General features: G+C 40.8%; 1 protein-coding gene across 5 annotated transcripts in view; it reads right to left on the bottom strand.

Annotated features, from left to right (window-relative positions):
• Positions 1 to 27636, bottom strand: part of KALRN (kalirin RhoGEF kinase) — a 473348-nt gene that overhangs the window by 126956 nt on the left and 318756 nt on the right. For 4 of the 5 annotated variants that reach the window (XM_083865423.1, XM_083865425.1, XM_083865420.1 and 1 more), the window contains exons 17-33: positions 27128 to 27346; positions 24283 to 24432; positions 23228 to 23342; positions 22753 to 22868; positions 22064 to 22186; positions 19553 to 19735; positions 18365 to 18483; positions 17127 to 17193; positions 16398 to 16507; positions 14680 to 14749; positions 12921 to 13010; positions 8830 to 8922; positions 8357 to 8468; positions 7016 to 7206; positions 6502 to 6603; positions 5668 to 5810; positions 4457 to 4559 (exon numbers count right to left, since the gene is read on the bottom strand). In XM_083865423.1, the coding sequence (XP_083721549.1) occupies positions 4457 to 4559; positions 5668 to 5810; positions 6502 to 6603; positions 7016 to 7206; positions 8357 to 8468; positions 8830 to 8922; positions 12921 to 13010; positions 14680 to 14749; positions 16398 to 16507; positions 17127 to 17193; positions 18365 to 18483; positions 19553 to 19735; positions 22064 to 22186; positions 22753 to 22868; positions 23228 to 23342; positions 24283 to 24432; positions 27128 to 27346 (2106 nt within the window). The remainder of the gene's footprint in view (positions 1 to 4456; positions 4560 to 5667; positions 5811 to 6501; positions 6604 to 7015; positions 7207 to 8356; positions 8469 to 8829; positions 8923 to 12920; positions 13011 to 14679; positions 14750 to 16397; positions 16508 to 17126; positions 17194 to 18364; positions 18484 to 19552; positions 19736 to 22063; positions 22187 to 22752; positions 22869 to 23227; positions 23343 to 24282; positions 24433 to 27127; positions 27347 to 27636) is intronic. The other variant, XM_083865421.1, reaches the window with a different exon arrangement.

Raw genomic sequence — 27636 nt, 5'->3', positions numbered from 1 at the left:
AAGATGAGCTGAGTCCAGTATCTAATGGAAAAGATAAAAGTGTATAATGTAGATTTATTTTTAGAGAGTAAAAGGTTTTCAATTCACATTTCAGAGCCTTTTTCCATGTCCAAAAACAACAGAAGGAAATGAGAACTGCTCTCCTCAGTATTCTGCAAAAGCCAACAAAAAGGAGGCCATTGGAAGCTGGACAGTATCGCCAGAAACAGCTGTTTCACAAGCCAACAGCTCAATGGGCTTAACAAATGAGAATGCCCTGCATGTAACATTTCCTTTATGCCATTCCCCACTGCTTTGAATCCAAATAAAAAGACTGAAATCCTGTCTGCTGTGAATAGGGCAAGGATTTCTCTCTAAGGAGAGGATTTTAGATAGCATGCTGAAGAGGGCTTACTGTACAGAACAAAAGCTGTCTCCTTTGCTTTTTGGAAAAGGATGAAGGAATTTTGTGTAGTAGGTTACCTAGGACCTGACCTGGATGCTCAATGGGAATTGCAATTACTGTAATAGTATTCATTATCTATTGGTTCTTTAGCACTGAGTCTGGGTCATCAAACCCATTTTCTCCCCTCTATACAAAACATACACAATCCAAATGACAATCTGAATAATTCTTTTCCCATGTATGAAATATTTTAGATTATAGATTGCATATAGAAATAGTCATGGATTGCAAATGGAAAAAGAAACATTTTATATGTTCTCTCCTTCTTTCCTTTTACAAAGGTGCAGATCTACAGACCTTACTTGAAATCTGTGTTTCTACTATATAGTATCTAATGAAAATGAAATATTTGAGCCTAGGGATAATTGCTTTACATATTTTTGAGAGAGGAAAGCCCAAGATATTAAATACTTATATCCAGATTTAAAAAGCTACTTAATCAGGCATTTAATTTAAACAGACCTGGACACTATTTTTTTTTTTTATCTAGAGAATTTAAAATTCTCCTACATAACCACCTGACCACTGCCTGCAGTCAGGAAAGTCTGCATACTTAAAGGCTTAATAACACTTCTGGATTCAGGCACATAACTCAGAATATTTTCAAAGCAGAGTCTGCTACCATAAAGGTTACAAAAACAGGTCTGAATTCTGCATCATGTGTTGGGACAATAGAGGACAATGATGGAATTATTGTACAAATGTAATGTTTGCAAGAATTTGTGTCTCCCCCTGCAAATTCCTGATCCAAAAAACAGGAAAAAGGAAAGGGTAATGTGCCATTAAATGTACTTTGAGATGGCATCCAACACGTGAGTGTCAGAGCATAACCAGGACTCAGCCCCCAGCCCAAATGCTCTATTCTCTGCACCAAATGATCCCCCTGATAAATGTTGTGGCCACATTTACAGGTCTTGAGAGAAAACAAATCCTTGCTGAATTTACAGTAAGGTTATTTCATCCCCACTTAACAACAAAAAACCTTTTTGTCTTTTTAGGAGTTTGAAATACAAAAACAAAGCTTAGCTCCAGGGCTGTGCCATGGTGAGAGAAAACAGAAATTGCTACTTACAACTCAGGAAGAGTTGACTCACAAATAGGTTGAAAGAAATACATATGACTTGAGGCATGAGGAGTGTTGTTAAGCAGAAGTGCTACTTGAAATTGAGAATTTTTTGAGAAGTTATGATTTTCTTTGTCTAAAATGTTGTTTGACATTCTTGTCTGAACATTCAACTAATGTGTTAGGCAATCCTCAGGCATAGCAAGGTTTAGGGAAAGGACAAAGTGTGTCAGCTAAATCTTTGAATTCTTTTGGCTTCAGAGAGTAATATCAACTCTTATGCATTACTTGAGAATTGCTTCTGGCATAGAGTTAATACATAGATGGTCCCAAGGCAGGATTAATGTGCTGCCATCCTGCCATGCTGCTGGCACTGCAAAGCTCTTGGCATGGGTCTGCAGATGAGACTACTGTGAACAGCCAGAGTTTCTAAAGGTAGGAGCTCTTTCCATTGGATCCTCTGGATGGAGATCTCACTGGGGCACACAGAGAAGTCATCCATGGAGGCTGCAGCTGCAAAAAGCCTCTAGGCTTGAATCTGAGTCATGGGAATAAGTCTGCTGACTATGCTGGGGTTAAATAGGTAGAGAAGCCACTGATTGCTGAACCCTGTACCCATTGGAGCTGCTATCAGCCCCACATGAGTTAACTATAGCATGTATGCTACAGTGTATGCCAAGAACTGTCAACTCTGCCAAGAAAACCTACCTAGAGAGCATGATATGGTCCTGTCTTCCAGTGTTGATAACTAGCACCAGTCCGTGTGAGAATATAAAACCTCCCAGTCCAATCACATTTCATTCAGACCCTCCTAGGAGAAAAACTCAACTACACACTGAAAGAAAAAATCCCATGTGGTAAAATGTCCCCATCAGGAGTCCCTTCAGAGCTTTGGATCTACTGACAAGACAGTTCCTGCACAGCAGGTGTCAAGGTGTGTTGAGGGCTTTGTGCCAGCAGGTGAGCCCAGTGTCTGAGTGGACACTGAACACAGGTGTGATTCTGCCAGTTCAGCAGGAGGTCAGGCAGCTCAGCTTCATCTGCCACTAATTTGGGTAACATTGTGCAGATAAAATGAGAGAACTATAAAGAGACGCAGGGAGTTCATTCTCCTTGGGGCAAAGCCATGATAATGCAGCACTCTAGGAGCTGAATTCTCCACAGTATTCTGGCAGTAGCATCAGAAACAATAAGGAAACTGTTCAGCAGGAACTGCCTCTCTAGTTAAGGATGATACACTGCTTCCTCAGACTCAACAAAGCACATACAAGCAACCTTTAGCCTTAGCTGTACACTCAAATTTGTTTCTAGTCATTAAATGTATAACAGGACACAAAACCACACAGCCTTAAGTCAGCAAGTGAACGAATTCACCTCAAAAAAGTTAAAAGCATGACACAACTCTTTCCCCAGTGGTAACAACTTTTTTTCCCTATATGATATTTACTCAGTTTATCTCATACACATTTCTTGTTCAGTTCAAACAAGGTTCTGGATAGAAATTCCTATAAATGTTTCCAGTCTTGCATCCTTAAACCAACTCCTGCCACGATGGGCTGTCTTTCAGGGTACACAGCCTGTGTTGGCACCATGGCCCTTGTATGCAGCTGCAGCATGCAACGTGCAGCATCTTACCTAGACATGGCCAGAATTCATGCAACTGAGACAATGGGCTGGGGCAAATGAGCAAAGCTTAGGTGAGTGCTTAAAATTAAGCATGAGATCAAGCACTGAACTAAGTCAGGGCCTTTTAGCAGGAATGATAAATGTGAAAAACAGAAAGTAAGACAAGTCCATGTGGATTGAAGACTTCTCAGACATCGGGCAAAGTATTTGCATACATTACAGTGGCCTTTGGATTGTGAGGCTTAATACTTTTCTAATGCACATTATTGGACAAAAAAGTAAAATCATGGGGACGTGCATTTAAGATAAATACAACAGATAGTCTTACAAAGGTAATTTATTTGCAATTAACTTATATTTCTGAGTCCAGCTTTCAAAACAGTGTCTGCACTGAACCTTACCTGTGAACTTTACAACCAAAGCTTGGACTCTAATTTTGTGAAGGCACCTTTCTCCCTTGTCTGAGTGACAGCATAATTAAAGCCCTGACAAACAGATAAATCCATAAAGGCATAGGACAATTCAGCTTTTTTCAAGTTACATGTGATTTCAAAACAACACATGGAGAAAACATGGGCATTCTCTCAGGGGATATGACAAATCCCATCAGTGTAGCTACGGTAATTATTAACTGCCCATTTTCTCCTACAATCAACTGCTAATTCAGTGTAGGAGCACAGCTGGAGGTATCAGGATGACAAATTCAAGTGAGGCATCCTAGTGGAGCTGGGGATGTGGCCTCAGATTGTCTGACAAGTAAAATGACAAGTACATGCCAACAGTGTGCAGCATTCCAACAGTATCTAGTGTGTCCCAGGGCCATCCATATGCTCCAGCATATGTCTGTGAGGAGAGGGCTCCAGAATCACAGTCTCTGGAAATGGTAGGTCTCCCAGGCTTTCAAGATACCAGCCAGGATCCCAGTGTTGTTGCATTAATTGGTGTGTAAGTACCTGCATCCCCTCCAACAAACAACTGATTTCAGCTCAGAGGGAAATGTGTAACATAAGCAGCTGTTTGCTCATTCAAAAGCTGGATCTCACAGGACAAGATTTACTAGGCACAAAAAAGTTGCTCTGGGCTGTTTCTTCAGAGCCAATTGAACCTCTGTGTATTAAGCACAAACAAGCAGCAGTAAAAAGATGTTACTGTGTGGAAGAGCAGTACTGATGAGCACACAGAAAGAGACCTGGCAAGAGGGAATACAAGTTTCAGCTCACCCAGTCAAAGACAGGTTGTCGTCTTCTGCCTTCTATTCTGCTTTTCACTTACAGCTTTCTGGGGGCAATTACCTGCCATGTATTTTCACATTTCAGTCCTACCTTATCACTGTCCACTGTGTTCTGTGATGTCCTGGAGGCAATGGAAATGGTGTCAGGCTGACTGCTGCCATCCCCTTGGCTGTCTGCATCATCTATTCCATCTCTGCAAGAGATGTGATGGGAAAACAGTGACATTCCTTAACACTCCACCAGTGAGCACAATGTTACAGGTGGAGTTGAGCAGGGCTGAGTCAGCAGGACAGAGCTGGATTGTGCTAAAATTACCCCACTGAGGCAGCCCATGATGCTACAGAGCTCTTCAATTTAGAATGATGTCACCCTCAGCCATGGGGTTTGGATTTGCACATAATCACAACATTTGTTTAAATTTCTTCTGGAATTTAATACTAAGCCATAAAGATGCTATCCAAACATAGATAAATACAGTATAGAGCTCTGCCTATTTACCTCACTGAGGCTGCTAACACATATCATAAATGTTTGTTGGTCTTCCAAGGTAAATACTTAAATAATACAAAATATATCCTTAGGGACAAAGAAAAAATATGTTTCCATTCTGTACAAGAAAACTTTTGTATTGGAGCATGTTTGCAGAGGAAATGTCTGGATCTCTGCTTTGCTACAGGTCTCCTGGATGATGTGGTTATTTATGCTTTGGATGTCTCTATAACACAGCCTGAAGTAAAAGGGGGATAAAATCTGATGAGGAAATAAAGATGCTCAAATTACAGGTGGCTTTTGGAATGCCACAGCAGTAAAAGAACAATTCATTATCTGTAATTTCTATTTAATCCAGGATTGAACAAGTTGACAAAATTTTAATATTACTTTACAGGCTGAAACAAGTTTGTATTTGATGATGAAATACAGATTATTCACTATATATTCTTCAATATATTGTCAGGATCAACTATTATTTTGGTTGCCAAACAATTAAATGTGCCAAACAAGGAAAAAAATCTGTTTTTACTCAAATATGAAGTAAAATGTACTTTAGGAAAGATCTATTACCTTGGACTCCAAAGAATTTTTACTGTTTCTCTCTATACTTTGGAGCATAAAATGAAAGATCTTGTATCTACATCATAAAAAAGACTTCTAGCTACTTTTGCCAAGACAACATAAAAAAGCAAAGATGATGAAAACTGCATTGACTACAGTAAAAACCAGTATAAAGTCCACAAACACCACATTGCTGTGGGTTGAGAAAACACTAGTGATTTCATATTGTGGGGAATGACTGAAGTTACCTTCTACTGTTGTTCCGCTGCTTTGCTGGTGTCTTGGGGAGCTGAATTGGCTCTTTCAGAGCTCCTTTCAGATGAATGATCCTCTCTTGAATAACTTCCCGGATATTTTTGATCCATTCCTGTTTTGTTTCAATACTGGATGCCTAAAGTTTCACAAGGCAGAAAGACAAAGACTTTATCATGTTCTCACCTCCCATGAAGAGGAGTCATGGCCAGCTGATGAATGCCATGATTAACTCTTTGTCCTCTCTGCTGCACTGTTGCAGCTGCTGGATTACCTGGTAACCCCAAGGGAACTGAGAGCATTCTGGTCAGACCTACTTGGCAAGCAACAGCAAAGCAGCTAAGCTCTGGATAAATACATTTATTGCTAGCAATACAGCATGCTCTGTAGAGGGGAAACAGGTTATCAGTGCACAGCTGGGATTTCCTTAGACAAAACAAGTATAGCATGGATTCTTCAGCAGAGACTCACTTGACAGAACAGGCTATCAGCTCTGGAGGTCTGTGGAGGAGGCTGGTTGTTGATAAGCCCAGTGGCAAAGGAATAAGAGAATGACACCTCCCAGCAAACACCCTGAGACCTGCCCTGTGTCAGTGTGTATCTGCTCAACCCAGGCTGCAAGAGGAGATGCAATTCCAGCACAGCAGCACAACTGTCCCAATTGCTACTGAGGCCTTAGAGCTCAGCTGCTCCTGATGCAGGCATGATCCCACAGGCAGATAGCAAAGCCATGTCAATATAAGGAAGGAAGAAACTGACCTTTCATTCAGGGCTCCCAAGGCCTGAACTAGAAGTGTTAAAAGCAAAGAAAACAAACATAAAAGACTTACTTTCAGCACTGTTTTATTGTCTGAGGATGGTGTTCGTCCAGACCACAAAGCAAATTTGCAGGGATCTCCTTCAACATGTTCAGTCACTCCCAATTCTGAGGTCTAATGTGGAGGAGAGATGATGAAAGATTTCATATATTTGAAGCTTCATGAGTCCAGAGAACTTTGGACTTGTGGGAAGAAATGGGGAGGCTGGGATGGGTAGGGGAATGGGATCTTATCTTCATTTGTTACACACAGATAAAAGAAAGAGAAAAGCTCTGGGGTGGCAGGGAAGTGAATGGTTGGAGTGATCCTGCTCACATTTCCCCCCAGCCTTCACACATCTCACTGCCTTAAACCTCTCCAGACTCACTGCAGACTGACTTGCAGGTGAGTCCTGCAGGACTCAGGGCCAGCCCTTCCAGGGACAAAGGAACCCCCAACCCAGCAGGGGACATGTGAGCCTCCAAAACACCCCTTCTACCTACAAAAAACACAACACCCAGAATATTTTCTTTGCAGCCACACCTACCAGTAACTTGTTCTTGTAAACATATTTTGTGTGTCCTGAAGAATCTTTGATCTCTTTGCTAAACACCAAAGAGATTTCAAAGAGAAACAAATGCCTCTCACGGCCTTTCCGAATGAGGGACTTGGGATCCCACACTTGGAAGGAATCCTGAAGAATCAGCTCTCCCTGGACGTCCAGGTTCTCATCAAACCCTAAAACCATGAAATATAATAGCTTGTATTTATTCTTGGGACAAGCAATTCACAGAAACACCAAAGGAGTAAAGACTTGAAATAAAAGGGTCTTTGTCTTCTTCTTTTTTTTTTTTTTCATATTCTGAAAGGACAATAATGGCTATCTATTGCCCCAGTGATAATATTTTTCTTTTTTCTTTTTTTTTTCCACTGCAGAGACGTAATTACTTCATTGGAGGTCAAATACACCATATGTGCTAAATGAGGCTGCTGTTGAAGTATTGTTATAATTAACCAAAAATAATATTATGAAAGTTTTAGTAGTGGCTACTGTACACAGAGCAGGATTGCAAGAAATTCTATGCACTTCATTATGAATGCAGTTTACCCTCCTGCAATTTTAGTCACCTGGGCTTATTGTGCTGCCTGACTACTGGCACCAGTTCCTTTTTTCACTTGTTTCAGCAATCTGCTTGTTTCTTGGTTTTCCTCAAGCCAGTCTGGAAATTATTTTCCCAGGCCAAGAAAATGTGTGAGACACAATAAAGCATCTCAGTCCAGAATAAAATTTTTACATTTCAGAAATACTCCACACAATAATAAGCCAATAAAAGACTTCACTTTGTGCCAATCAAACTTTTTTCTATAGTTTTAAAATATTTTTTAATGTTTCTTTTTAAATCGCTGGCATAACTATGCTAACATTTTCAAACACAAGCTGTTTTGACTCAGAAAACCAGAACTTTTCAAATGTTGAAACAGTATAATGAAATGTTTTCATCCAGGGATTTTTACAGCTGTCAGCAGCCAAACTGATACTGTTTCAGGAGGTGATATTTTTGTTTAATGGAGAAGGAATGTTTTAGCTAAATATATATATACACACATTGCACATATATATATGTATATGTGTATGTATATACACACACATATGTACATATATACACACATGCAAGATACAGATAAATAACCCCCCCACACCAAAATTTCCTAGTCAGCTTTATTCTTTCAAGACCTTTGGAAAAATATAAGGGTGGAGCCAGGAGATATCTAAAAAATTATGATGAAACAACAGAATTGCTGCAGTCAACCTCTACTAACTCCCACCTCAAGTTACCAACAAACTTCATTTCTCAGCAGGTCCCTCCCTGCCCCGGCCCCTGCCCACCTTCCAGCATGCTGACGTGCATGGCATCGTTTGCCTTCTTGGGAACACTGAGCATCACTTCCAGGCCATCCTTCAGCTCCCCTTTGCCCTCCTCACAGCAGGTCAGCAGTTCCTAAGAGGCAATGCAGACACCCATAAATAAACTCTGATCCACGTGCTGCCTTCACACCCAGCTGTGCTACTTGGCCCCTGCAAGCTGCTCCAGAGACAGGAAAAAGTTTAACTGGAGCAACCCCCACAATGATGCTCACAAATAGTGGGGGTCAAATGGGAACAACTATAACACAAGACAAAAAAAAAAAAAAAAAAAAAAAAAAAAAGTGTTTTCAAGAGAGACTGTGTCCTTGGAAGATTTCTGGGGACTTAGGGGACTTAGGCTTACAGGTCATGAAGCAGCTCCCTTAAGCAAGAGGTAACTCATTACACCTGTGAACTGCTCTGCATGAGCTGATCTGTGCAGCTCACTGAGGTACCTTTAGTAGGAGTTGGTATTTTGTGATCCTCTGGACAGGCTTGATTAAATAAGAAGAGATGGAGTTGGCCAGCCCGTGTCTTTGCTGAATTTCCTAGAAGGGATAAAAACAGCAGTCAGTCATGGAAAACTATTAACTCAGACAGAACCACCCATAACTAATTTTAGCTCTGGATCTCTGCATCCTATGTCTAGTTTTTTAACCCTATTTAAGCTCACATGCATGTAAGTGTGGTTTCAGAGAGGCTAACAATAAACTGCAGAGCCCCCTAAGGCCACTTAAACTGCAGGGTCCCTTTACAAGTGAAACTAAAGCTCTGCTGAGTAAACAGGCCTTGATTTAAGTATGTCTTACCTGTCATGTCATCTGGTTTCCCCTAGCTGTGCAGGCTGAAAGCAGAATCTTAACATTCAATTAAAATGAAGTGACATTAAATTAAATTGCACGAGTAGGGTGTAATTTAGCTGTCTAAACATAGGCATCGAGTCCCATTTGAGAGCCCTGGGGTAGCTGAAATACCCACAGGGGAATAACAGGTCTGACACAGTCCTGACAGACCTGCTCTGCTCTGAGGTGGCACCTGGGAGCCAGGAGAGAGATCCCCTTATGATACCTGTTACCGCACTGAAGACTTCTGTTTCATCACCTGAACCTCAACCAAAGTGTCTGGGCTGATCAGTGTGATGTGCTCATGAATTTCTGGAGACATCATAGACCTGCTGAGGGCTGCAAAGGGCCCAGCTGCCTCCTCCCAACTGTTCCAGGGGGAGTTAGGAGGTCCTGAAGATCCTACAGGACCCTAACAAGCATATTTAGCCATCTAAAAGACTCCAAACTCATCTCCTACAGGGGCAGATTCTCTGCTGAAATAGAACAGATTGGAATCCCTTCTGTCTTTGCCAGGACCTGGGCATGTTGTGCCTTGCTCCTGGCCACCAGGAAATCCTTGATTCTTAAGGAAGCAAATGGAAAAGGGGAATGGAACTTTTCTCCGGCTACTGGACTACAAACTTGAGACTGTGAAGTGAAGAAGATGTTATGGAAGATGAAGGGAGAAGAGCTGCCAAGAACAGAGATTTTCCTTTTGTATACAATCTGATTTTCTGCTGAGTACTAGGGAGGTTACTGCTTCTTTTTAGCTTCAGTGTTTGTCTTAATGCTGGGATGCAAAAGCATCCACTTTGCACACAATGTGCCAACAAATTTTTAGTTTGTTTGTTTAGTTTCTTTTACTATTTTTTTTTAATAGCTCTGGTGCCATGAACGAGACTCGAAAGGGAAGGGGCTCTGCTTGGGGATTAATGGAGTTTGCATGAAGCTGAGTCACAGCTGACTTCACAGAGGAACTGTGCCTGCAGAGCACATGGCTGAGACTTAATTCATAACTGCAGCAGCCAGCAAGACCTTGGTCACATCTGTGAACTTCCTGGAGCTGGCAAAGTACACTTGTTTTTGTAGCATCCAAGTAACAAAATTAGCCCTGCTCCTTCCCCCCAGAGCTCTGAACAGCAGGGCATGCTCTCAGCAAGATTCCTCCCCTTTGGCACTCCTTGCTCTGCCAGGATGCTCCCTGGTCAGACTGTGCAGGGACACACTGGGTTGGTGGAGTGACATTCGACAAGTGCTGGGAAGGGACATTCTCCCTGCAGCTCCTCCCTCTGGTCCCTGAAGTATTGGAGCAAGACCTTGTTTGTGCCTCTGCTCATTTCCTAAGGGACATTCTGGCTCAGCAGAGAAACTGTCCAAGAACCCTCATCCATGCAGATACACCATGCTCTGCAATGCTACCAGAGTCACTGAGCTTTACCATGTTCCATGCTGGTCACGCAAATCAAAAGTGCCCTGTGGCTTCTGGAATATAAAACCAGATCTTGTCCAAGATTCAAAGCAAAAAAGGTATTCCAAATAGCAGAAGCATGTCCATGTCTCAACTAAACTTTGTCCCAAAGATCAAAGCTCGTTTAACTAAAGACACTAAAATCAACTTGATTACCTCAATAACATGCTGATTCTACCGATTGAAGTTGACAGCTAACACATGTTGGTAATCAAAAATATACCTTGCTAGCCTGAAGTATATGGTATTACAAATATTGAAATTTGCTAAACATGGCAGGTGTCATTTATCTTTGAAACTGCTGAATAAAGAACACAGTTTTAAGCAATAATGAACAAGACAGACACAAAAACTAAAAGAGTGAAATGAATAAGGCTATTGCAGTTAAGTCAGAATAAACACACTATTTTCATTCCCTGTGCAATTTCCAGCTAATATAACCATACCAACAACTTCTGTATTTTATAAACAAAGCACCATCTGTAGGGAGGGAAGATGGCAATCTTTATGCTTTATTAGACAAATGCTGTAGGATAAACGAGGCACGTTTCACAGTTGAGAATCTGTGCATTATTTTCCACCTGTCTCAACTGGTTCAATAAAATAAATTGCTTTTCTCTACATACATGGCTTCACTTACATCCTGAGAACATCCCAGCTCTCAGCATTGCTCGTAACTCTCTTCATGGTTTCGAATGAGATATGTCACCTACCTTTTCTCCTTGTCCTAATTAGTTAACCCTTACAATGAGCCCTGTAGCTGCAAGTTTTCTGTGGGCTTGAAGGACTCAAACAAATTCCTGGGACTGTTTTCATCTCAAAGGTGGCTTTCTATGACAGCTTATGAAGTTTGAGGAACACTTGTGATTTTCAAGTAGGCTTTTTACTAGGGGGTGTTATTGTAGATAATTCACTCCCATCATCAGGGTTTTGGGAAATTCCAGGTTCTGCCTGGAAAAAAAGGACCAACTATTTTCTCTGTATTCCTTGTGCCAGGCTGTCCTGCCCCTGAACCACCGGCACTCCAAGATCTCAGGGTAAGAAGAATCTACAGGTACTTTGCATTCCCTTAGTCACTCACGCTGAGTGCCTCCTTGAGGATTTTTTTGGGGGGGATATAGTCAGCTTTCTCTTTTTGCACAGGCACCACTGAGTGATGGCCCAGCACCCAGGGAAGGCAAACACCTCCCTCTGGCAAAACAGCAGATGCTGACACACGAATATTCACTTTAAGCAATATCAGGCAGCTTTCTAGCCCATACAGAGAGCTGGAGTGGAAAAGCTTTTAACCTGCGCAAACAACACCGATGGACACCTAAGGCAGCTCCACATCGCTGACCAGTATAAACCATTCAAGAGGCTCAAGCGCCACCTCCTGGAAAACCCCTTCCAGTTCCACTCGGCTTTCAGACCATCCGGTCACAAGGCAAAAGGTCTTCATCCCTTTTCCTGCGGCTCCTGTGAGACCTTTCATTATTGAGAGAGGCTGAAATTCTGTAACCATTGTCACCTAAAAACTCCAGAGGAGCTGATTTATGTCAGCTGCCAACTCCATCACAGCTTGGATCCTGCTGATGTGTTACATTTGCAAACACTTTCAATGCTTTGGAAGAGAAGTCTTAGCACTTCTTTCTTTCTTTTCTTTTCTTTTTTTTTTTTCCAGAAAGACAGCTAATAAGGTAGTAGACAAGCATGGTAAAATGGATGAGGTCAAATAAGAGGAAGAGCTTGGTTTAAAGGTACTCAAAAACTTGAAAGATTTTTTTCAGCCTACAAAATTGGAATTGGAGCCTAAAAGCATTTATCACTGCCTGTAGCACTTGTATAGGAAAAAGTCCAGTTGGAGTCAATGGAGTTCCTTATTAGCACAATGAAGTAAATGTGGAATAGGCTGGGTAGAATTTGCAGAACAGGAGGATAGAAGCTTGTTTTACATTTAGGGATTTCAGCCATAATATATAATGGAATTTGACATTTTCACTTTATCACTAACCCAGAAACAGAGATTACATCTAAACCAGATCTTTAGAAAGGATTGAGTCTGAAAAATGCCCAAAGGTTCCCTCAGGAGTGTGTGTCTCCACACCTCACCACACACCACACCACAACTGATCAATTCTCACAGCATGGGATATTTGCAGTGGAATGAAAATCCCAAATGCCAAGGCACAGAAAGGAACCCGTAGCCTGAGTGTGAAAAGAGGTGTTTCAGCTGCACCAGGTGTGTGGAAGGAAAACAGCAGTGGCTGCTTACATCAAAGAAGGTCCCTGCATGTTCCAGGATGAGCTGGCTGGAGTCAGGCTTGTTTTTGCAGTAGGTGACATACATCTGAAATTTGTCTGCCTGTGAAAACAAACATCAAGGGAAAAGCAAAATAAGCTATTTCTCTGCTCCCACAGTTTTTTATTAAAGCACACCAGGATAAACACAGGTGACAACTCTCTCCCACATACCCATCACCCACCCCCACCCTGCCACCAAGCAGCACAAGAGCAGAAATTAAGAGCAGAAGGCTTTAAGGGTCATGTCTTGAGCAGTTCTGAGGGCTGGGGGAGGTTTTCTTTAACAAGTATCACAGAGGAAAGGCCTAAAAACTTTAATCCAGTTGTAAAATAATTTCTAAGCTCTCTAAGAATGTTACACAAGAGTTTGAAAGTCTCAAAACTCAGTTACGAAGTGTTGACTCTATCACCTATTTGAAGATAAAGCCAGTCTAGAATCTGGGCAAGTGACTCACGTAGTTTAAACTTGCACAAGCCAACATTTTTTACTTGAAATTTGTGACACTTGGCCCAAACTTGCCTTTCCTACTTTGGTTCCAACTTCAATGGCTCAAATTTTATGTTGTGCTAGGAGTGTTTTGCATTTTATTTCCTAATTTGTTTCCTTTTAAGCAGAAATTAAAAGCATCTGTGCACTCTCATCTCTTACTAATGTACTCTGGTCTCAAGAAGAGGGAGGGCAATAAAAGAGGAGGATGTTTTCCTTTTATTGCTATTGCATTTTTAAATTCCAGATATCTAAACAACAGGATCCTGCAATTGTGCAGGCAGCTTTGTGTGTATATCTGTAACCACACACACAGCTCTGGACATGCACCTTTGCTGAGATGATGCAGTAGTATCTTAAAGTACTGTGAAGATCTTGCAGAGAATGATACATAAATGCATTCATCTTTCCTAAACAGGTAACCTGTTCTTTGTAAACAATATTTCTGAATCCATTTCATTAAGACTTGTGACATGTTTTTAAATTAAAAGCCCATCTGAAATCATCTAAACATGCTCATTTTTTGGATAAGTGAGAATATTTCATCTTTACTCTTAAAATACTAATATCTAGCTTTGATATATGAATAAAACAATCAGACAAAACACAGAGATGACTGACTTGACTGGTAAATATTTTGAAAAGAGAACAGCTTTCATACAGATAAATTACTGTAGCAAATTCTCAGAGCCTCCTAAGCTCATGAAGACTCTCTGCATCAAGATTTCAAAGTCCTGTTGGAAATTATCCTGGCATTGCGTAATGGAATGAGAGAGCACAGTGGCTCAGAAATTTGACACTAATTTCTGGAGAAAAAAAGTCAATAAAATATGTTCTTCATGCCTTTGTGGAGTTCTAATGGCATGACTAAAATTCTTTAAGGAAAGTATATTAAGATTTTAAATGTCTGTCCTCCCAGGGCCCCTCACAGGGAAATGAATGTCACCTCTAAAAATAGGTTTGGTTTGATGGAGTTCTGCTAAGCAGAAACTGGCAGAGGTAAATAAAAGCTGTGCTGGTCAGTAGAGGACAAGGAGAGAGGCTCTGGAAAGCCTTCAAACTATTGCTGAGGAGAAGGGTGGAAGCTTTCACCCTGGGACAGGTGAAGGACAAAGCAGTTGGAGAGTAGCTCCTAATCTCATTTATCACTGGGGACATAACCCTCACACCTATTCCCAGCTTGTTCCCGTCTGTGCTGGAGGAATTAATTTGAATAAATGATGAGAAGCAGCAGCCTCATTACCCAGGTGACAAAGCAGTGGCCCACATCCTCAGGCAGTTGTTCATATTTCTCCAGCTCCTTTAGAAAAATGCTGAAAAAAGAAGACACCAATGTAATTAGTTACAGTCAAACACCCAGGAGATGCAGGGTAATGAATGAGTTAATCAGTGCTAATGATCAGTACTTGTATCTTGATTATGAGACTACCCAAGTGTCCAGCCAGCAGAAATAGTGTCACTTGCCAAGGTGTGCTTTGTTTTTTGAGTACAGTCATTAACTCCACGAGGAAGGAAAAAGAGACAATCCCTAGTAGGGAGTCAGTGTATCCAGGACTGTTCTGTTTGGATGTAGATCCTCAAAGAGTTGTTGTGTAGTGGTTCAGACAAAGAGCAACAAGGGAAGTCCAAAGCTACCAGATTCCCAAACCTGACTCAGCACACTGGACAAAGGACAACAACTAAAACAAGCTCGCCATTTCATAGGTAAGTAGCAAACTTTCAAAATACAGATTTTATTTTTAATCAACTCTCTCTGAACAGCTTGTGTCACAAGTGACACTTGTTTACAGATAGAGCCCTGTACAATGCCTGGGTGGAAAGAAGAAAGTGAAACAGTTACTTCAGCTGCTCCTCCTAGAACACCTTTTCTGGACCATTCACCAGCTTTGCTGTCCTTCCTTGGACATGGATTCTGAATCAGGCTGGAGGATGCCTTAACATCACCAGCCAAAGGAGAAGGCTGTGGAGGATCCCAGTGGAGGGGACAGGGGAAATCTATTTTAGCATAGCTAGAAAGAAGTTTTAGAGGAAAAAATATTACATAGAAGCAGCAGGCTGCAGGAGGAGGGGTCAGAGAAATGACAGCAGTGAGAAGCTGTGGAACATGACTGAGGCTGCAGGGATGGTAACTGGGAGCAGTGGAAACTCAAGAAGGAGGGTAATCAGATGGCATCAGTCAGGGTCACCAGAACAAAAATATAGCACCACAGAGAAAGGGGAATTGGGAAGGCAGTCAGGCTACTATCCTGACATGCTTTGAAGCTGCTTGCACAAAAGCATGCATATGGCATGCTCTGCTGGGCCCTGTTTATGTGATAGCACATTTATCTGACTGAAACATTTGAAATGTCCCACAGCTTGAACAGGGAAGGATTCTCTGATTTGTTTTAAAAGTGTAACCTGAAGGCAGATTTGGAATTCAGACTGAACTTGTTGGATCCAGCACCCCTAAATGTTAAGATTATAACTGTTGTTGCATCCACATTATACCATGGAAACAATGCCCTCTAAGCTGATCTGGTACACAGTCTTATCTTAACAAGATGGGGTACTCTTAGTTACAGATTAAATACAGAAAGTCTCCAAGAAGTGGCAGAAAGCTACTTATTAACCCAGCTCATGCCAACAATTCCACTTTCTCCCCTTTGTGTTTTCTAAGTTCATATTTTTGACAGGCAAGAATCCAGACTAGATCTGGTGCTGCGAGATGGAAAGCATGTATCAGACTGCAAAGCAAAGCACTGGTGTAATATGACTTTAGCATTGTTAATTAGCTAAAGATGAAGTTTGAACTAAGTTGCAATTCATTTTTGTAAAAGAAACAAAACAAATCAAACATTATTTTGCAAATCTGGATCAATTACTTTACACTCAGGTGTGCACTGTACTGTGGGGTTCTCTGCAGACACCATAGAGATACACAAGTGCCTAAACATTACCAGAACTGCTGAGAAAACCTACTTGTTATGGAAGTCATATATCTCCTGAATATTGCCAAAGATGATGTGTTCTTTGTTAAGAATCCCAGCTGGTATTTCTTCCACTCCACTTGTCATTTCCCAAAGGTATGTCTGGAAGACACCAGAAACTCTTAATTTTGTGAAATAAATGCAGTGGAAAAGAATAGATCCTGTTTTACTGCCAAAGGCAGAGGCTGAAAAGGAACTATGTACTTTGAGATTAAATAAACAAGCTAAAAACATTTTTTCCAGTGTTGTAGAAAGCTCTCCAGAGAAATTCAAAGTGCTTTGAAATTGTCTAAGGGAAAAGCAGAAACATGCCAACAACACCTGTCTTTGCTGTCCACCTGATGGTGTCCAAAAACTGCAGGCAGAAACAGCTGCAAGATAAGCCAGATTTGCCACTTCAGTAGCATTAGATACATAAAAATCTCTGTCAGACTGCAGGAATGTGAAAGCTGACAGATTTCACTGAATTACACTCTGTTTTTTGCCTTGAATATCACCATCGCTTTTAGGAACAGCCTGATGTACAGCTAGGCAAGATATTTGACTGTGCAAATCCAGAAGTTTCTCTAGTATGAGATGATGCAAAGGAATAGATCTGAATCCTTAAGGAAATGTTCCATGAATCAATGGGCACAGCCTGTGCATTAAAGTGAACACCCCCACTGCAGAGGACAACTTGTGCTTCCAGGAAATACTGGGGACCTCCTGGGCCATAACTTACCTCTAAACATTCATGTAAATCCCTGACATAAGCTTTTTCTGTCTGCAGCAGCTCAGCCATAATGAATCTGAAAAAAAATGGAGTATTTTAGCTATTTTGGATTATAAGCATTTCTACAATGAAAAGAAAACAAAACATCCTCCTGTTGCCTTAAGGAATAAGGGTATTTCCACCCTAGACCTTAGCTGCCTTAGTTTGCACCTTTCAGGTGCAAATGCCACTTCATAATCCAGTCCCTTACAGAGTTATTTTCTAAAAACCTTTTCTGCACAAAATCCTATTAAGCTGTATTCCTGCAACCCTGAGTCCATGGGATTTACCACCTACATGCCCATCCTTAACTATCAGCTGATTCTCAGAATTTTTTTCTCCCCAGAATTAAGGAATTGTGATTCAGCAACAACATTTGAATCTTTGCTGACAGTCAGTGGGAAGTCACCCTAAAACTTTACCTTTAGAGGAAACACAGATGGATTTGGGAGACACCACTGCTTTGAAGAGACTTCAAGAGCTTGGTATCTGACCAGAGAAAATCCAGATGCTGTGAAATGCGATAATGGCATCTGTAAAGCCTGAGGCTGGGCCTCTCAAAGTTGAAATTCCTGTTGTTTTGCAAATTTGCCACAGGCAGACCAAGTGTAACATTTTCTAAAGTATAAGTGGTTTCTTATCAATCATGACCTGCAGTGACAATTTCAGAGGGCTGAGAAATACTTTCCCAATATTCTTACACAAAAAATAAGACAGAATACTGTGAAAGCAGACTGTTTATGGATTTAAATACAACAAGAACTTCTCAAGTATTTCCTCTAGTGTGAGCTATTTCCAGTTCTCTCAGTCCTGCACTTGCTGAAATTTGAACCTAAACTTTAAGTGAACTCTTGGGTCACTGATGTTTAGATAATACTTAGACAGATAAAGATGCTCTTAATTTTTTCCTGCTCATGTTACTTTTTATGTACAACCAGAAAGAAATTAGCAACTCTACAACATCAGGGTTAATCCAAGTGCTTGACTCACTACTTTTCCTTTCTAACTTTTGATTAAAACCAAAAGAAATTCAAACTTTATGTTCTGTTAACCTACAAGTAACAACTTCTGCCCTACACCTGCAGACTTATCTCGATAGCTCTGCAGCTGGAAGGAGTTACAGGACTGTCAGTTCTGGTCATGCCAATATCAAAGAATTATTCTTTAGCAGATAATGTGCCATGAAGACAGAGTGTTTGGGAACATACTCTTTCTTTCTGGCTGACTTTCTTTTTTCTTCATTGACTTCGTGATTTGCATCTCTCAGCTTTACCTCCCGGTCTGAAAGACTTGCTGGAATGATATCTAGTTCTAGGTCCTTGTTATCCTAGAGAAAAAAAAAAAGTACAGAGTTGAACTTCATTGTAATCTTACTGTTGTGCAAAGTGCAGCATGTTCATGAAATTAAAGAGGTAAGAAGGGAAAAACATAAGATAATACCAAAAAGGAGGAAATTTAGAGAGAAGTAGAAGTACTGTGAGAAAAGATAAAAAGCTGAGAGAGAAATCTTAAAGAAACAGAAATCATATTCATTGTAATCTTCATTGTTTCTCCTAAATAGGAATCAATACTGATAAGTCTAAATTACCTTACTCTTTCATATCTAAATTAGTTGTCTAGTGGGAAAACTGACTAGTTGTATTTGGCACTTCATAAAAACCAGTCTGATCAATAGAGTGCCATACAGAGACAATTTTCAGTGGCCATTTACCATGGAATACCCTGGGAAAACCCAGGCTGTGGTTAGAGCTCTGTGTAAACCAGAGGCCCTACAAGGAACAGTCCAGTTAAAGTACCATGAGGGTGTAACGGAATTTATTCCTTATTCTTGATACATAATTCCAAAGAGTTGTTGACTGAATCTGCTTCTGGCACTCTCCCTTAGTACTATGGACAGGGAATAGCAGGAGAACCTAATTTTTGCTTCTTATGATACTCCTCCTAAAAGAGTTCAGAGCTGAGGCTGGGAATCAATTGTTTGTGTTAGTTAAAGGATGAGAGAGTGAAAACTTAGAGTTTAAGTTTGAGTTTGATGCAAAATAATGATGTAGGAGCAGGATTTATGGTTTATATAAAAAATTAACTCAGACTTTAGCCAATTAATGTGTTTCCCCCTACTTCATCCTGAAAGCTGTATGGTCTCCTGAAAAATGGTGCAAACATTTGTTTAGAAAATCTTTCTCATCTTCATCTGCCTCTCCTCACATCACTGACCCATCACAGAAAAACCTTTTAACCTTTTTTCTCCAGAAGCAGTTCTGAGCCTGGCCAGGTGGGCTGGCTGAGTTTTCAGTGTTTCTAATGGGCAAACAAAAACCAACAGCATTCATACCACAGGCTTCACCTTCCTCTGTGACTCTGGTATAAAATCCCAAGTGGACAGGGTCTTACAGTACCTCTGGGTTGATTCCAAGGGCTTTTTCCAGGGAGTAGCGGTATTTCCCCATCCTGAGAGAGAAGTCCCGGTAGCGCTTGTCAACGGTGGTGACCCACTTCCTGATTTCAGTGGCGTGTATGTGTCCTTTTTCTACAAAGCTGTCAGCCAGCTGGATGAGGAGCTTCACTTTCTCCTTTGTTTGCTGCCCAAAATATGGTCCTTGGTTATGTTTCATTATTATTTCCTTTGCTTTTAACTCACACAGCAGTCAAAAGAAGTTCACAATTTTTATACATCATTAAGGAGTGTCTGTACTCCATCTTATATGGAATCAGACACACTTTATGTTTTCAGTAAACCATGAAAGGAATGACATTTTTATAAGGACACTTATGAAGCTGAAGAAGATAGAAAGTCAAGTTTTTGAAACCCCATAGACACAAGCACATAAAACATGTTGGAAATTATACATGCCTCCTTCCCATAAGCAAGAGCTTATTTTTGGTGAGCCTCAGAGTAGAAGACAAGATTTTAAAATCACACCTCATAAAATACACCCAGTTACTCTGAGTCTATATCTGGTGGATCTGCAGATCTGTGTAGGAAGGTCATTAATACACCACATATCAGCCCAGGAAATGATTTTGAGTCATTACTACTCTGTTTCAAAAACAAACAGAATTTAAATCCAAATTCATGGTCTACTATAAAATCCTCCATCGGTATTTCAAGTCCAGTTAGAACATTACTAGCTAAAAGATGCCTGAATTCCAAAGCACACACTGAGCCCCCAAACCTTCCAGAGGTCTCTTCTATTCCACTTGGGCTCTGACTGCCCCTTAGTCAAAAGGACCTAGTTATAAACCTTAGCTCTGATTCCAGATCTATCCCAGGAGATGAGGCACTGGCAAGCCTGTTGTCAAAGACAGAGATGATGTTCCACCATGCCTGAAGCAAGACACTCTGTCAGATACTTGACATTATCAGTGATCAGACCACAAATGGACAAATGCACGTCAGACCAGAAAACATCCAGCAAATTTCAAACACAAAACTAAATTCAAGAAATTTCACCACCATTATAGATTAACAGCTGGATCAGACATCATCCTAACAAATTGAATGAGTACTTAAGCAAGGCTTGGTGTGGAGATGTAAAAATCTAACTCTCTGTCATATTTAAAGGGTGATTCATTCCCAAAAGCTACTGGTGATTTTGTATTTGAAACAATTGATTTGGCCAGAAAGTTACTGGGATCAGGAAGGCTTTCAGCTACAGCTTAATTTGAGAATAACATCAGTCTGAGAGTGACATGCATTTGCCAGATTGCACATGGCAGTGAAAATATTCTATGTCAGCAACAGGAGCAGTAGGACAGTCTGAGGGAGCAAGACTTAGATGTGTCAGTGTAAGAAACAGCCAGTAAAGGTTAATAATGAACAAGGTCTAAAATTTAATTCTAGGCTAAGTCAAGAGTCAAAATGATTTGGAAACTTCATTATGAATTTGGATTATTGTGATAAAAATTAAATTATGAGCCAGGAATGTAATTTCAGGTGGAGTAATTATGAGTGGTCAGAATTCAGAAGTAGTTGAAAGAATGTTGTATGTGTCCTGTCTGAAGAAATTACCTTCCATCCACTGCTAGTTATCTCACATTTTCAGAAACATGCAAGCTAAGCTAAAAGAAGGGAACAAGAACACCACAAAGCCTGTGAATCAAACCCACACAAGCATGGACAGCCTAAGGAGGAATTTAAGGATTACAGAAGATCAATTTCAGGACACAGTGAAATAATACCAAAGCCATGGTCTTCCTGCAGTCCAACTCTGCAATTTACATCCTTATCAGAGACTGTTAATACTCCTGTGGATTCACTGTCTATGAATTACCTATGGTTTGAATTAATTTGTCAGAAGCAGATCCAATCACCATTCCTGGGTAAATCCCACCAGATTTCCCAGAATTGCTCCATATAAATTAATATATTCTTGGTAATGCAGTTTTGTATTCAAAAATGTTCACCTCGGAGTTTAAAGACTCATCTGTTTAAAGTACTTTATTGGGATCAGCAGATTATTTCTAATGAGATAAATGATCATCTGTGATCAACCCAGCTGGAATTAGTGAGATAAGTTGTGGTTTTAATGACTGAAGAAAGAGACCAAGTGTCCATTGTGACCTTGGATGTGTCCAGATCACTTAGTCACTCTATGCCATTCTGGAATGATGTTTGAGGATGAAGGAATATCCTATTAGATTGCTGTGAACTCTGTATGCAAATGGACTTTCTCTTCTGATCAGAACAGAAAATTTCTATAACCAGTATTAAGCAAGGTGGAGAAAATCTCCTTTTTGTGCCAATGTCTTCCTAAAAGTTCTCGAAAGTCATTTATCTTCATGGCTAGGACTTCTAGAGGGCAACTATAAAATCACGAGAATATTATTACAGAGATTCAAGGCATTGAAACAGGACCATTGAAACAGACTAAAGCAGATGGCATAATTAGATTAAAGTTACTGTTTACTTTGGCAGGTACTCTGAATTCCCCATATTCCTTCAGGAGTTCCTGAGTTTCTTCTGCTGATTCCCCTGTGGAGTTGTGAGTAGAGAGGTAATATTCGCCTGTTTCTTGGATCCAGTCTAAGGCCTGTGAATGTCAAAAACACCAAAGGAAAAACAAAACAAACAGTTTTTGTATTTCAAGAACCAATTCTCTGACAAAAAAAAAAGAAACCCTGCCAAACAAAGAATATCAAATGCAGTGGGACTTAAAACCTTGTATACTAAAACGCTTTCTAGGAACACATAAAAGGAATAAAATAATGAAAGCAGGTGGGAAAGGATACAAAATGGTACTCTGTGTTTCCTAGAACAAAAACGAGTGTAGGGAATTCCACCTATATACAGATAAATCTGCAGAGAAAACAGTTCTCTCATTCAGAAACAGCTCAATAAATCAAATTTGCTCTAATATTTATTTTCAAACGAATGAACAAATACAGAAATTATTCTGAGGTGACAAAAATAGTGAATTTTGTTATTGGGTTTTGGAATTGCCTTAAGCTGTTTTAAAATCTATATTTCCCATGTTTTTAAAAGTTACAGTGTTCAAACACAACCTGAGATTGCAACAGGAGCCACACACAGGTATCACATGCATACAGGAGATTTTATATCGCCAGGACAGAGGACAAGGTGGGGTTTTCACACTACCTGCTTGGCACTGCGCTCAAAGACAACATACTGCTGGCACTGGTCTAATCTCCTCTTCTTCAGGGTCCAGAAGTGGAGGACCCGATTCTCCCTCTGCAACAGCTCACTCAGAATGGCTGTAGGGCAAAGGAAAACATCTGCATGACTAGGGATTCCTTGAGTGCATACAGAAATAAGGTATGAAAAGATGAGTTTAATCACTTTGCCTGGACCTTGTTCCCAAAAGCAGAGAGCCCAAAATCACACTTCTTAAAAACAGGAATTCATTCAAAGGGGCTGCTTAAAAAACCCCCCAAAAACCAAACCCCTAAACAGCATATGCAAATCACCGCAAAGTGAGTGTAATTGCAGAGTGATCTGGTAAAGGAAATGATGCTGGGACACAGTTGCCTTCTGAGCACATTCACAGACTTTAGGAGGACCCCACTGCAGAGGGGGAGGCAAACCAGACCTTCAATGCTGTCACTGCACCAACCTTTGACCTGCTGCTCGGGCCCCCTGGTGTGGCTGGCCACTCCGGGCATGCTGACGTTGTTCCTGTGGATGTACTTGAGGAACACCTCGGCGTTCCTCCGGGCCAGGGTGCAGGCCTAGGAAAGAAGAACAGCCCCCACCAAAAAGAATCAGTAAACATGAGGAAAGAAAGCAAAGGGCGGCAAGGAAGTTCTTGCTTATATTGCAGGGAGAAGTTCTCTCTCATCTGGGAAGATGACAACTTCAGGTAAGAGTCAATAAACTCAGCTAATAAACTAACAGTCTTGCAGATGTATTAAAACATGAGTAATATTTAATATAGTGCCTCATTTTATATATAAGGCAAATAATTGACAGTAATAAAACAACTACTTGTTTAGAACTGGTACCTTACACATATTCAGTCAAACCAAATATAACCCTAATCTAATCTCTCAAGAAAAGTAGTCATTGTTTCAAAAAATGTAGAAATCTAGAGGCATAGTTTCCTAAGCCTTGACTGCAAATGTAGTTTCATGCTGTGCTATCAGTTTTAGTGGCAAGTGGGGACGCTGGCTGATATTCCACTTGTCAGCCTGGGAGATCCTTGGTTCTCCCAAAGAAACACTTGGAAGGCAGGAAGAAATCTCTGTCTCCATCTTGGTGCTGCCTTGCAGAGACAAAATTGGTTTAGTTATTATTAGTTCTTCAGTTATTGGCTTGGAAGACAAAATTTGAAATGCTTTGGATGGTTTGTACAAGCCAACACCAAAATGATGTACAATACCTGTCATTTTTAGTGCAATTTGAAGAACTGAACTTTGAACCAGCACAACAACTAACATCCTGCAAGTGCAAACACTAATTGGTCTTGATGACATCTCTTTGAAATATGTATTGATCATAATGCTCATTACCCCTGTTATAACAAAGTAAAACTGGCCTAGGGTTTATGCAGCCAGTCAGTATCTGAACTGGAATTACACAGCAGAGCACCCTCTGAAACTTAACAACACTGCTCTGAATGGTCTACTTAATGGAAAGTTTTCCTGATTTATTAGAGAACTAAAATTAGACCTTAAGAAAAGCCTCCTTCTGTTCCAGATGTTTGCTGATCAGAGGGATGACATGGTCTATCTCAGCTGCTGGTCCAAGTTTATCTCGGCCTCCACACCAGTCTTCATCTCGCCTGTATTCCTGCTCCAAACTCTCTAACACGCTGCACACCTGAAACATGTCCACAGCACAACAGTCATCCACAATCATAACCAGGAGGAGAACATTCAGTTAAAGTCTATGACCAATGACATTTCATTTTTGTACTATGGGCCACAGCATGGGGTTAACTGGGTATCAAACAGTCCTTAGGTGTTTTTCTTACCCATAGGAATCTTTACTGTTTAGGATACAACTTATCTGGTTTAAGGCTGATAAATCATTCTTCTCTACTAATGAATAATGGGAGGAAGCACAAAAGGTTGAATCAAGGCAGGGGATCATTCAGGAAGCAATCCCTATTCTAGAACGTGTTTAAATCCTACTGAAGTCAAGGGACTTAACACATACTTAAAGAAAAGCACATGCTTAAATACTTTCCTGAAACAAAGTCTGAAGCTGGAACTAATTCTCTTCAGCTGCATTTTAGTTGCTCCCAATACAGCTTTTTCAAAGGCTGATGGAAACCAATAGACTTTAAATAAAGGTCACAATTTAGGTGGATGCAGGTGCTCCACTGCACAGGGCTCACACACATATGTTCTATCTTGTTAGAATAGTGGAACAGTGGAAATGAGGTAAATAAACCAACACAGCCTGGAAATCAGGCAGTTTCCCCAGACAAGGCTGAGTCTTTTATGTTACAAATCCTGAGAATATTCTCAGTGGCCTGTGCAGACACAGCAAAAGTTTTCCAGGACATTTGGAACTTCCTTCTTCTTTCCCAGAGGGCTCTTCCTACAGACTTCACTGCTGAGATGACCCAGTCAGTTATTGTTGGGATCCAGGTAGCAACTTCCATCCTTTCCTTGCTCACTCTTGCAGCTTTAATATGAACACAGTTATAATTCAGGGGACCCCATGTGATTAAGAGCACAGTCTGGAGGAGACTCCAGAGTTACCCCCCAATCATCTCCACTACCACAGGCCATTTTCATGTGATTCTGATCAGGAGCACATTGAAGTCCACTTTGAAACTGGTGAGTTAAGGTGAGCTGATAACTGATCCTGCTGCCAGGCTTATGCACTATGCATTATGCAAGGACCTTATGCACTTCATAATCCAAAATCATCTTCTTGCTTGGATGCAAACCAGCATTCACCCTCAAGCATTTAGTGGAGAGCAAGTGCTTCACGTGTTACTTAGGCACATAAAATCATTCCCATTTTACTTCTTGAAAACCATGACATTCTATTGGACTTTGGTGATTCAAAGAATGAAAATAAATGGACTGCCTGGGATTCACATATTTCCAGAAAGAATTGTCCCTGCACATGGAAATATCTTCTTTCTGTTAAGGTGATGACAGAAGTGAATATAAAATGGGCTGTCAGTGAAGTCAGAGAGAAACTGGGCTATTTGAAATCCAGGGCTTCACCACTAATATCAAGACTATAATGTACTTGGGGAAGACAGGCATGAAAAAGTTTGGCTGCATGTGACACTCTCTCCATTCTTTTAGCTCCTTTTTCTGGATACTCAGAGAATTCAGGTTCCAGTAAATTATTCACTCCTCTATCAGGCAGTCAGGAAGCAGATCCTTAAGGACTGCAGATCAGCTGTGCAGCCCAAGAGAAGATGACAGGCTTGCAGCATGAGTTCATGAGCATTCAAAGACTGAATGATCTTTGCCCTACACATTTGCTGAATAGACACAACCAATGAATGAACTGGTGGGCATTGCAGTATGCTTGTCTGAGACTTGGAAAAAGGAAGAGAGACTGAACTGATCAATTACTGGCAATGCATATTTTGGCCAGCACATTTAACTGTCTAAAGCTCTAATGAATCCCCTAACAGTTTTCATTTCTCACACTCCTCCATCAGCAGTAATTCATTTTGATCTTGAGTGCATTGGGGACTGTAAATCTGTTTGAAACTCTGCACAGTGAAATACATTAATTATAAGGAATGATTTCCTCTTAAACAGTCTTAAAAATACATTAAACAAATTACACCAAAAAGTGGCTCAAGGATCATCTACAGCCTGCAAGTTAAGGAAAAGTACACTCTTTCCCTAATGATGTATCTAGTTTCTTAAAAATCTTCCCATGCCTGGTTCTCTAATTGAGGACCTAACTGTGTGACAATAACAATAGAAAATGTCCTGGCAACCACTGCTGCCTTTTGTGTAAAACCACAGGTTCCTGCAGTGTCCCTGCTAACACCAACTGCCTGGCTGCAGTAAATGACACCAGGGAAGGCTGCTCGAGTAGCCACACTGTGACACTAATTCTCACTGACTACAGTATAAAGGGCACCTGCTTGTGTAAGGGATGAATAATCCCACCATGCCAGCAGCCAACTGGAATGCGTTTTGCAATTCATGAACACCTGGAATGAAGTAGAGCTGTGCTAGCACATAATGGGTTCCTGCTGTAATTGTCTGTGTTGCAGGTGGATTTAAGAAAAATCCCTTCAAATCTTGGCATCGTTTTTGGCATGGTGATATTTAACTACTATGAAAACATTGGCTCACAAAGTAACAATTAATTAATTGCAAACAGTTCTCAAGGAAAAACAGATTTGTATTCTTCAAAACTAAGTATCATGTGAGCTGGAAACAAAAGTGGTGGGATTTCAAAAATTATTCTTGTTTGAAAGGGGAAAATTGAAAAAAAACTGACAAAAATTGCACCTTCAAGAATTACATTGCTACACTGAAAACTTTAAGATGAAAGTTATTACGAACTGCTTTCTGCTCACCTGCTCAGAGGTTTTATAAAAGGCCACTGAGGCATTGACAAGTTTGAGCCTGTCCTCCATCTTCAGCATCAGCTGCTGCCAGTGCAGGGCCACCTTCTCGGCACATTCTCTGATGGCATCGGCATCGTAATGTCCAGCCTGCAGCAGCACCTCGGCCTTCTGCTGCACCTGCAGGGCACTCTGGTGTGTCTTCTGTAAGGAAGTGGCATGAAAGAGGGACTGTGTATGAGGGGAGGAAAGAGAGGTTGTACAGATGTGCCAGATGTATGGTAGAAAGGTGAAGCGAGGCGTGAGCATGGGGATGCGAGAGAGTGAAATATTTTCAGAGTTATTTTCAGTTAACAGTCACCTTCTGCAAAGCATTTTAGTTTCAGTTATTCACATACATTTGCAACATGTTAATAAAGCTTGGAACATGTAAGCACTGCTGAGATGGGTTGGCTCCACTTGGGCAGTTACATGGAGGGGGCGTTCCCAGGAGTCCATTCTGACAGCCCAGTGCAGGCAGC

This window comes from Zosterops lateralis (genome assembly GCF_965231275.1).
Source record: "Zosterops lateralis genome assembly, chromosome: 7".
In the NCBI taxonomy this organism is placed as follows: Eukaryota; Metazoa; Chordata; class Aves; order Passeriformes; family Zosteropidae; genus Zosterops; species Zosterops lateralis.
The sequence above is the reverse complement of the archived record's forward strand: the minus strand, read 5'-3'. Positions and strand labels throughout refer to the sequence as shown.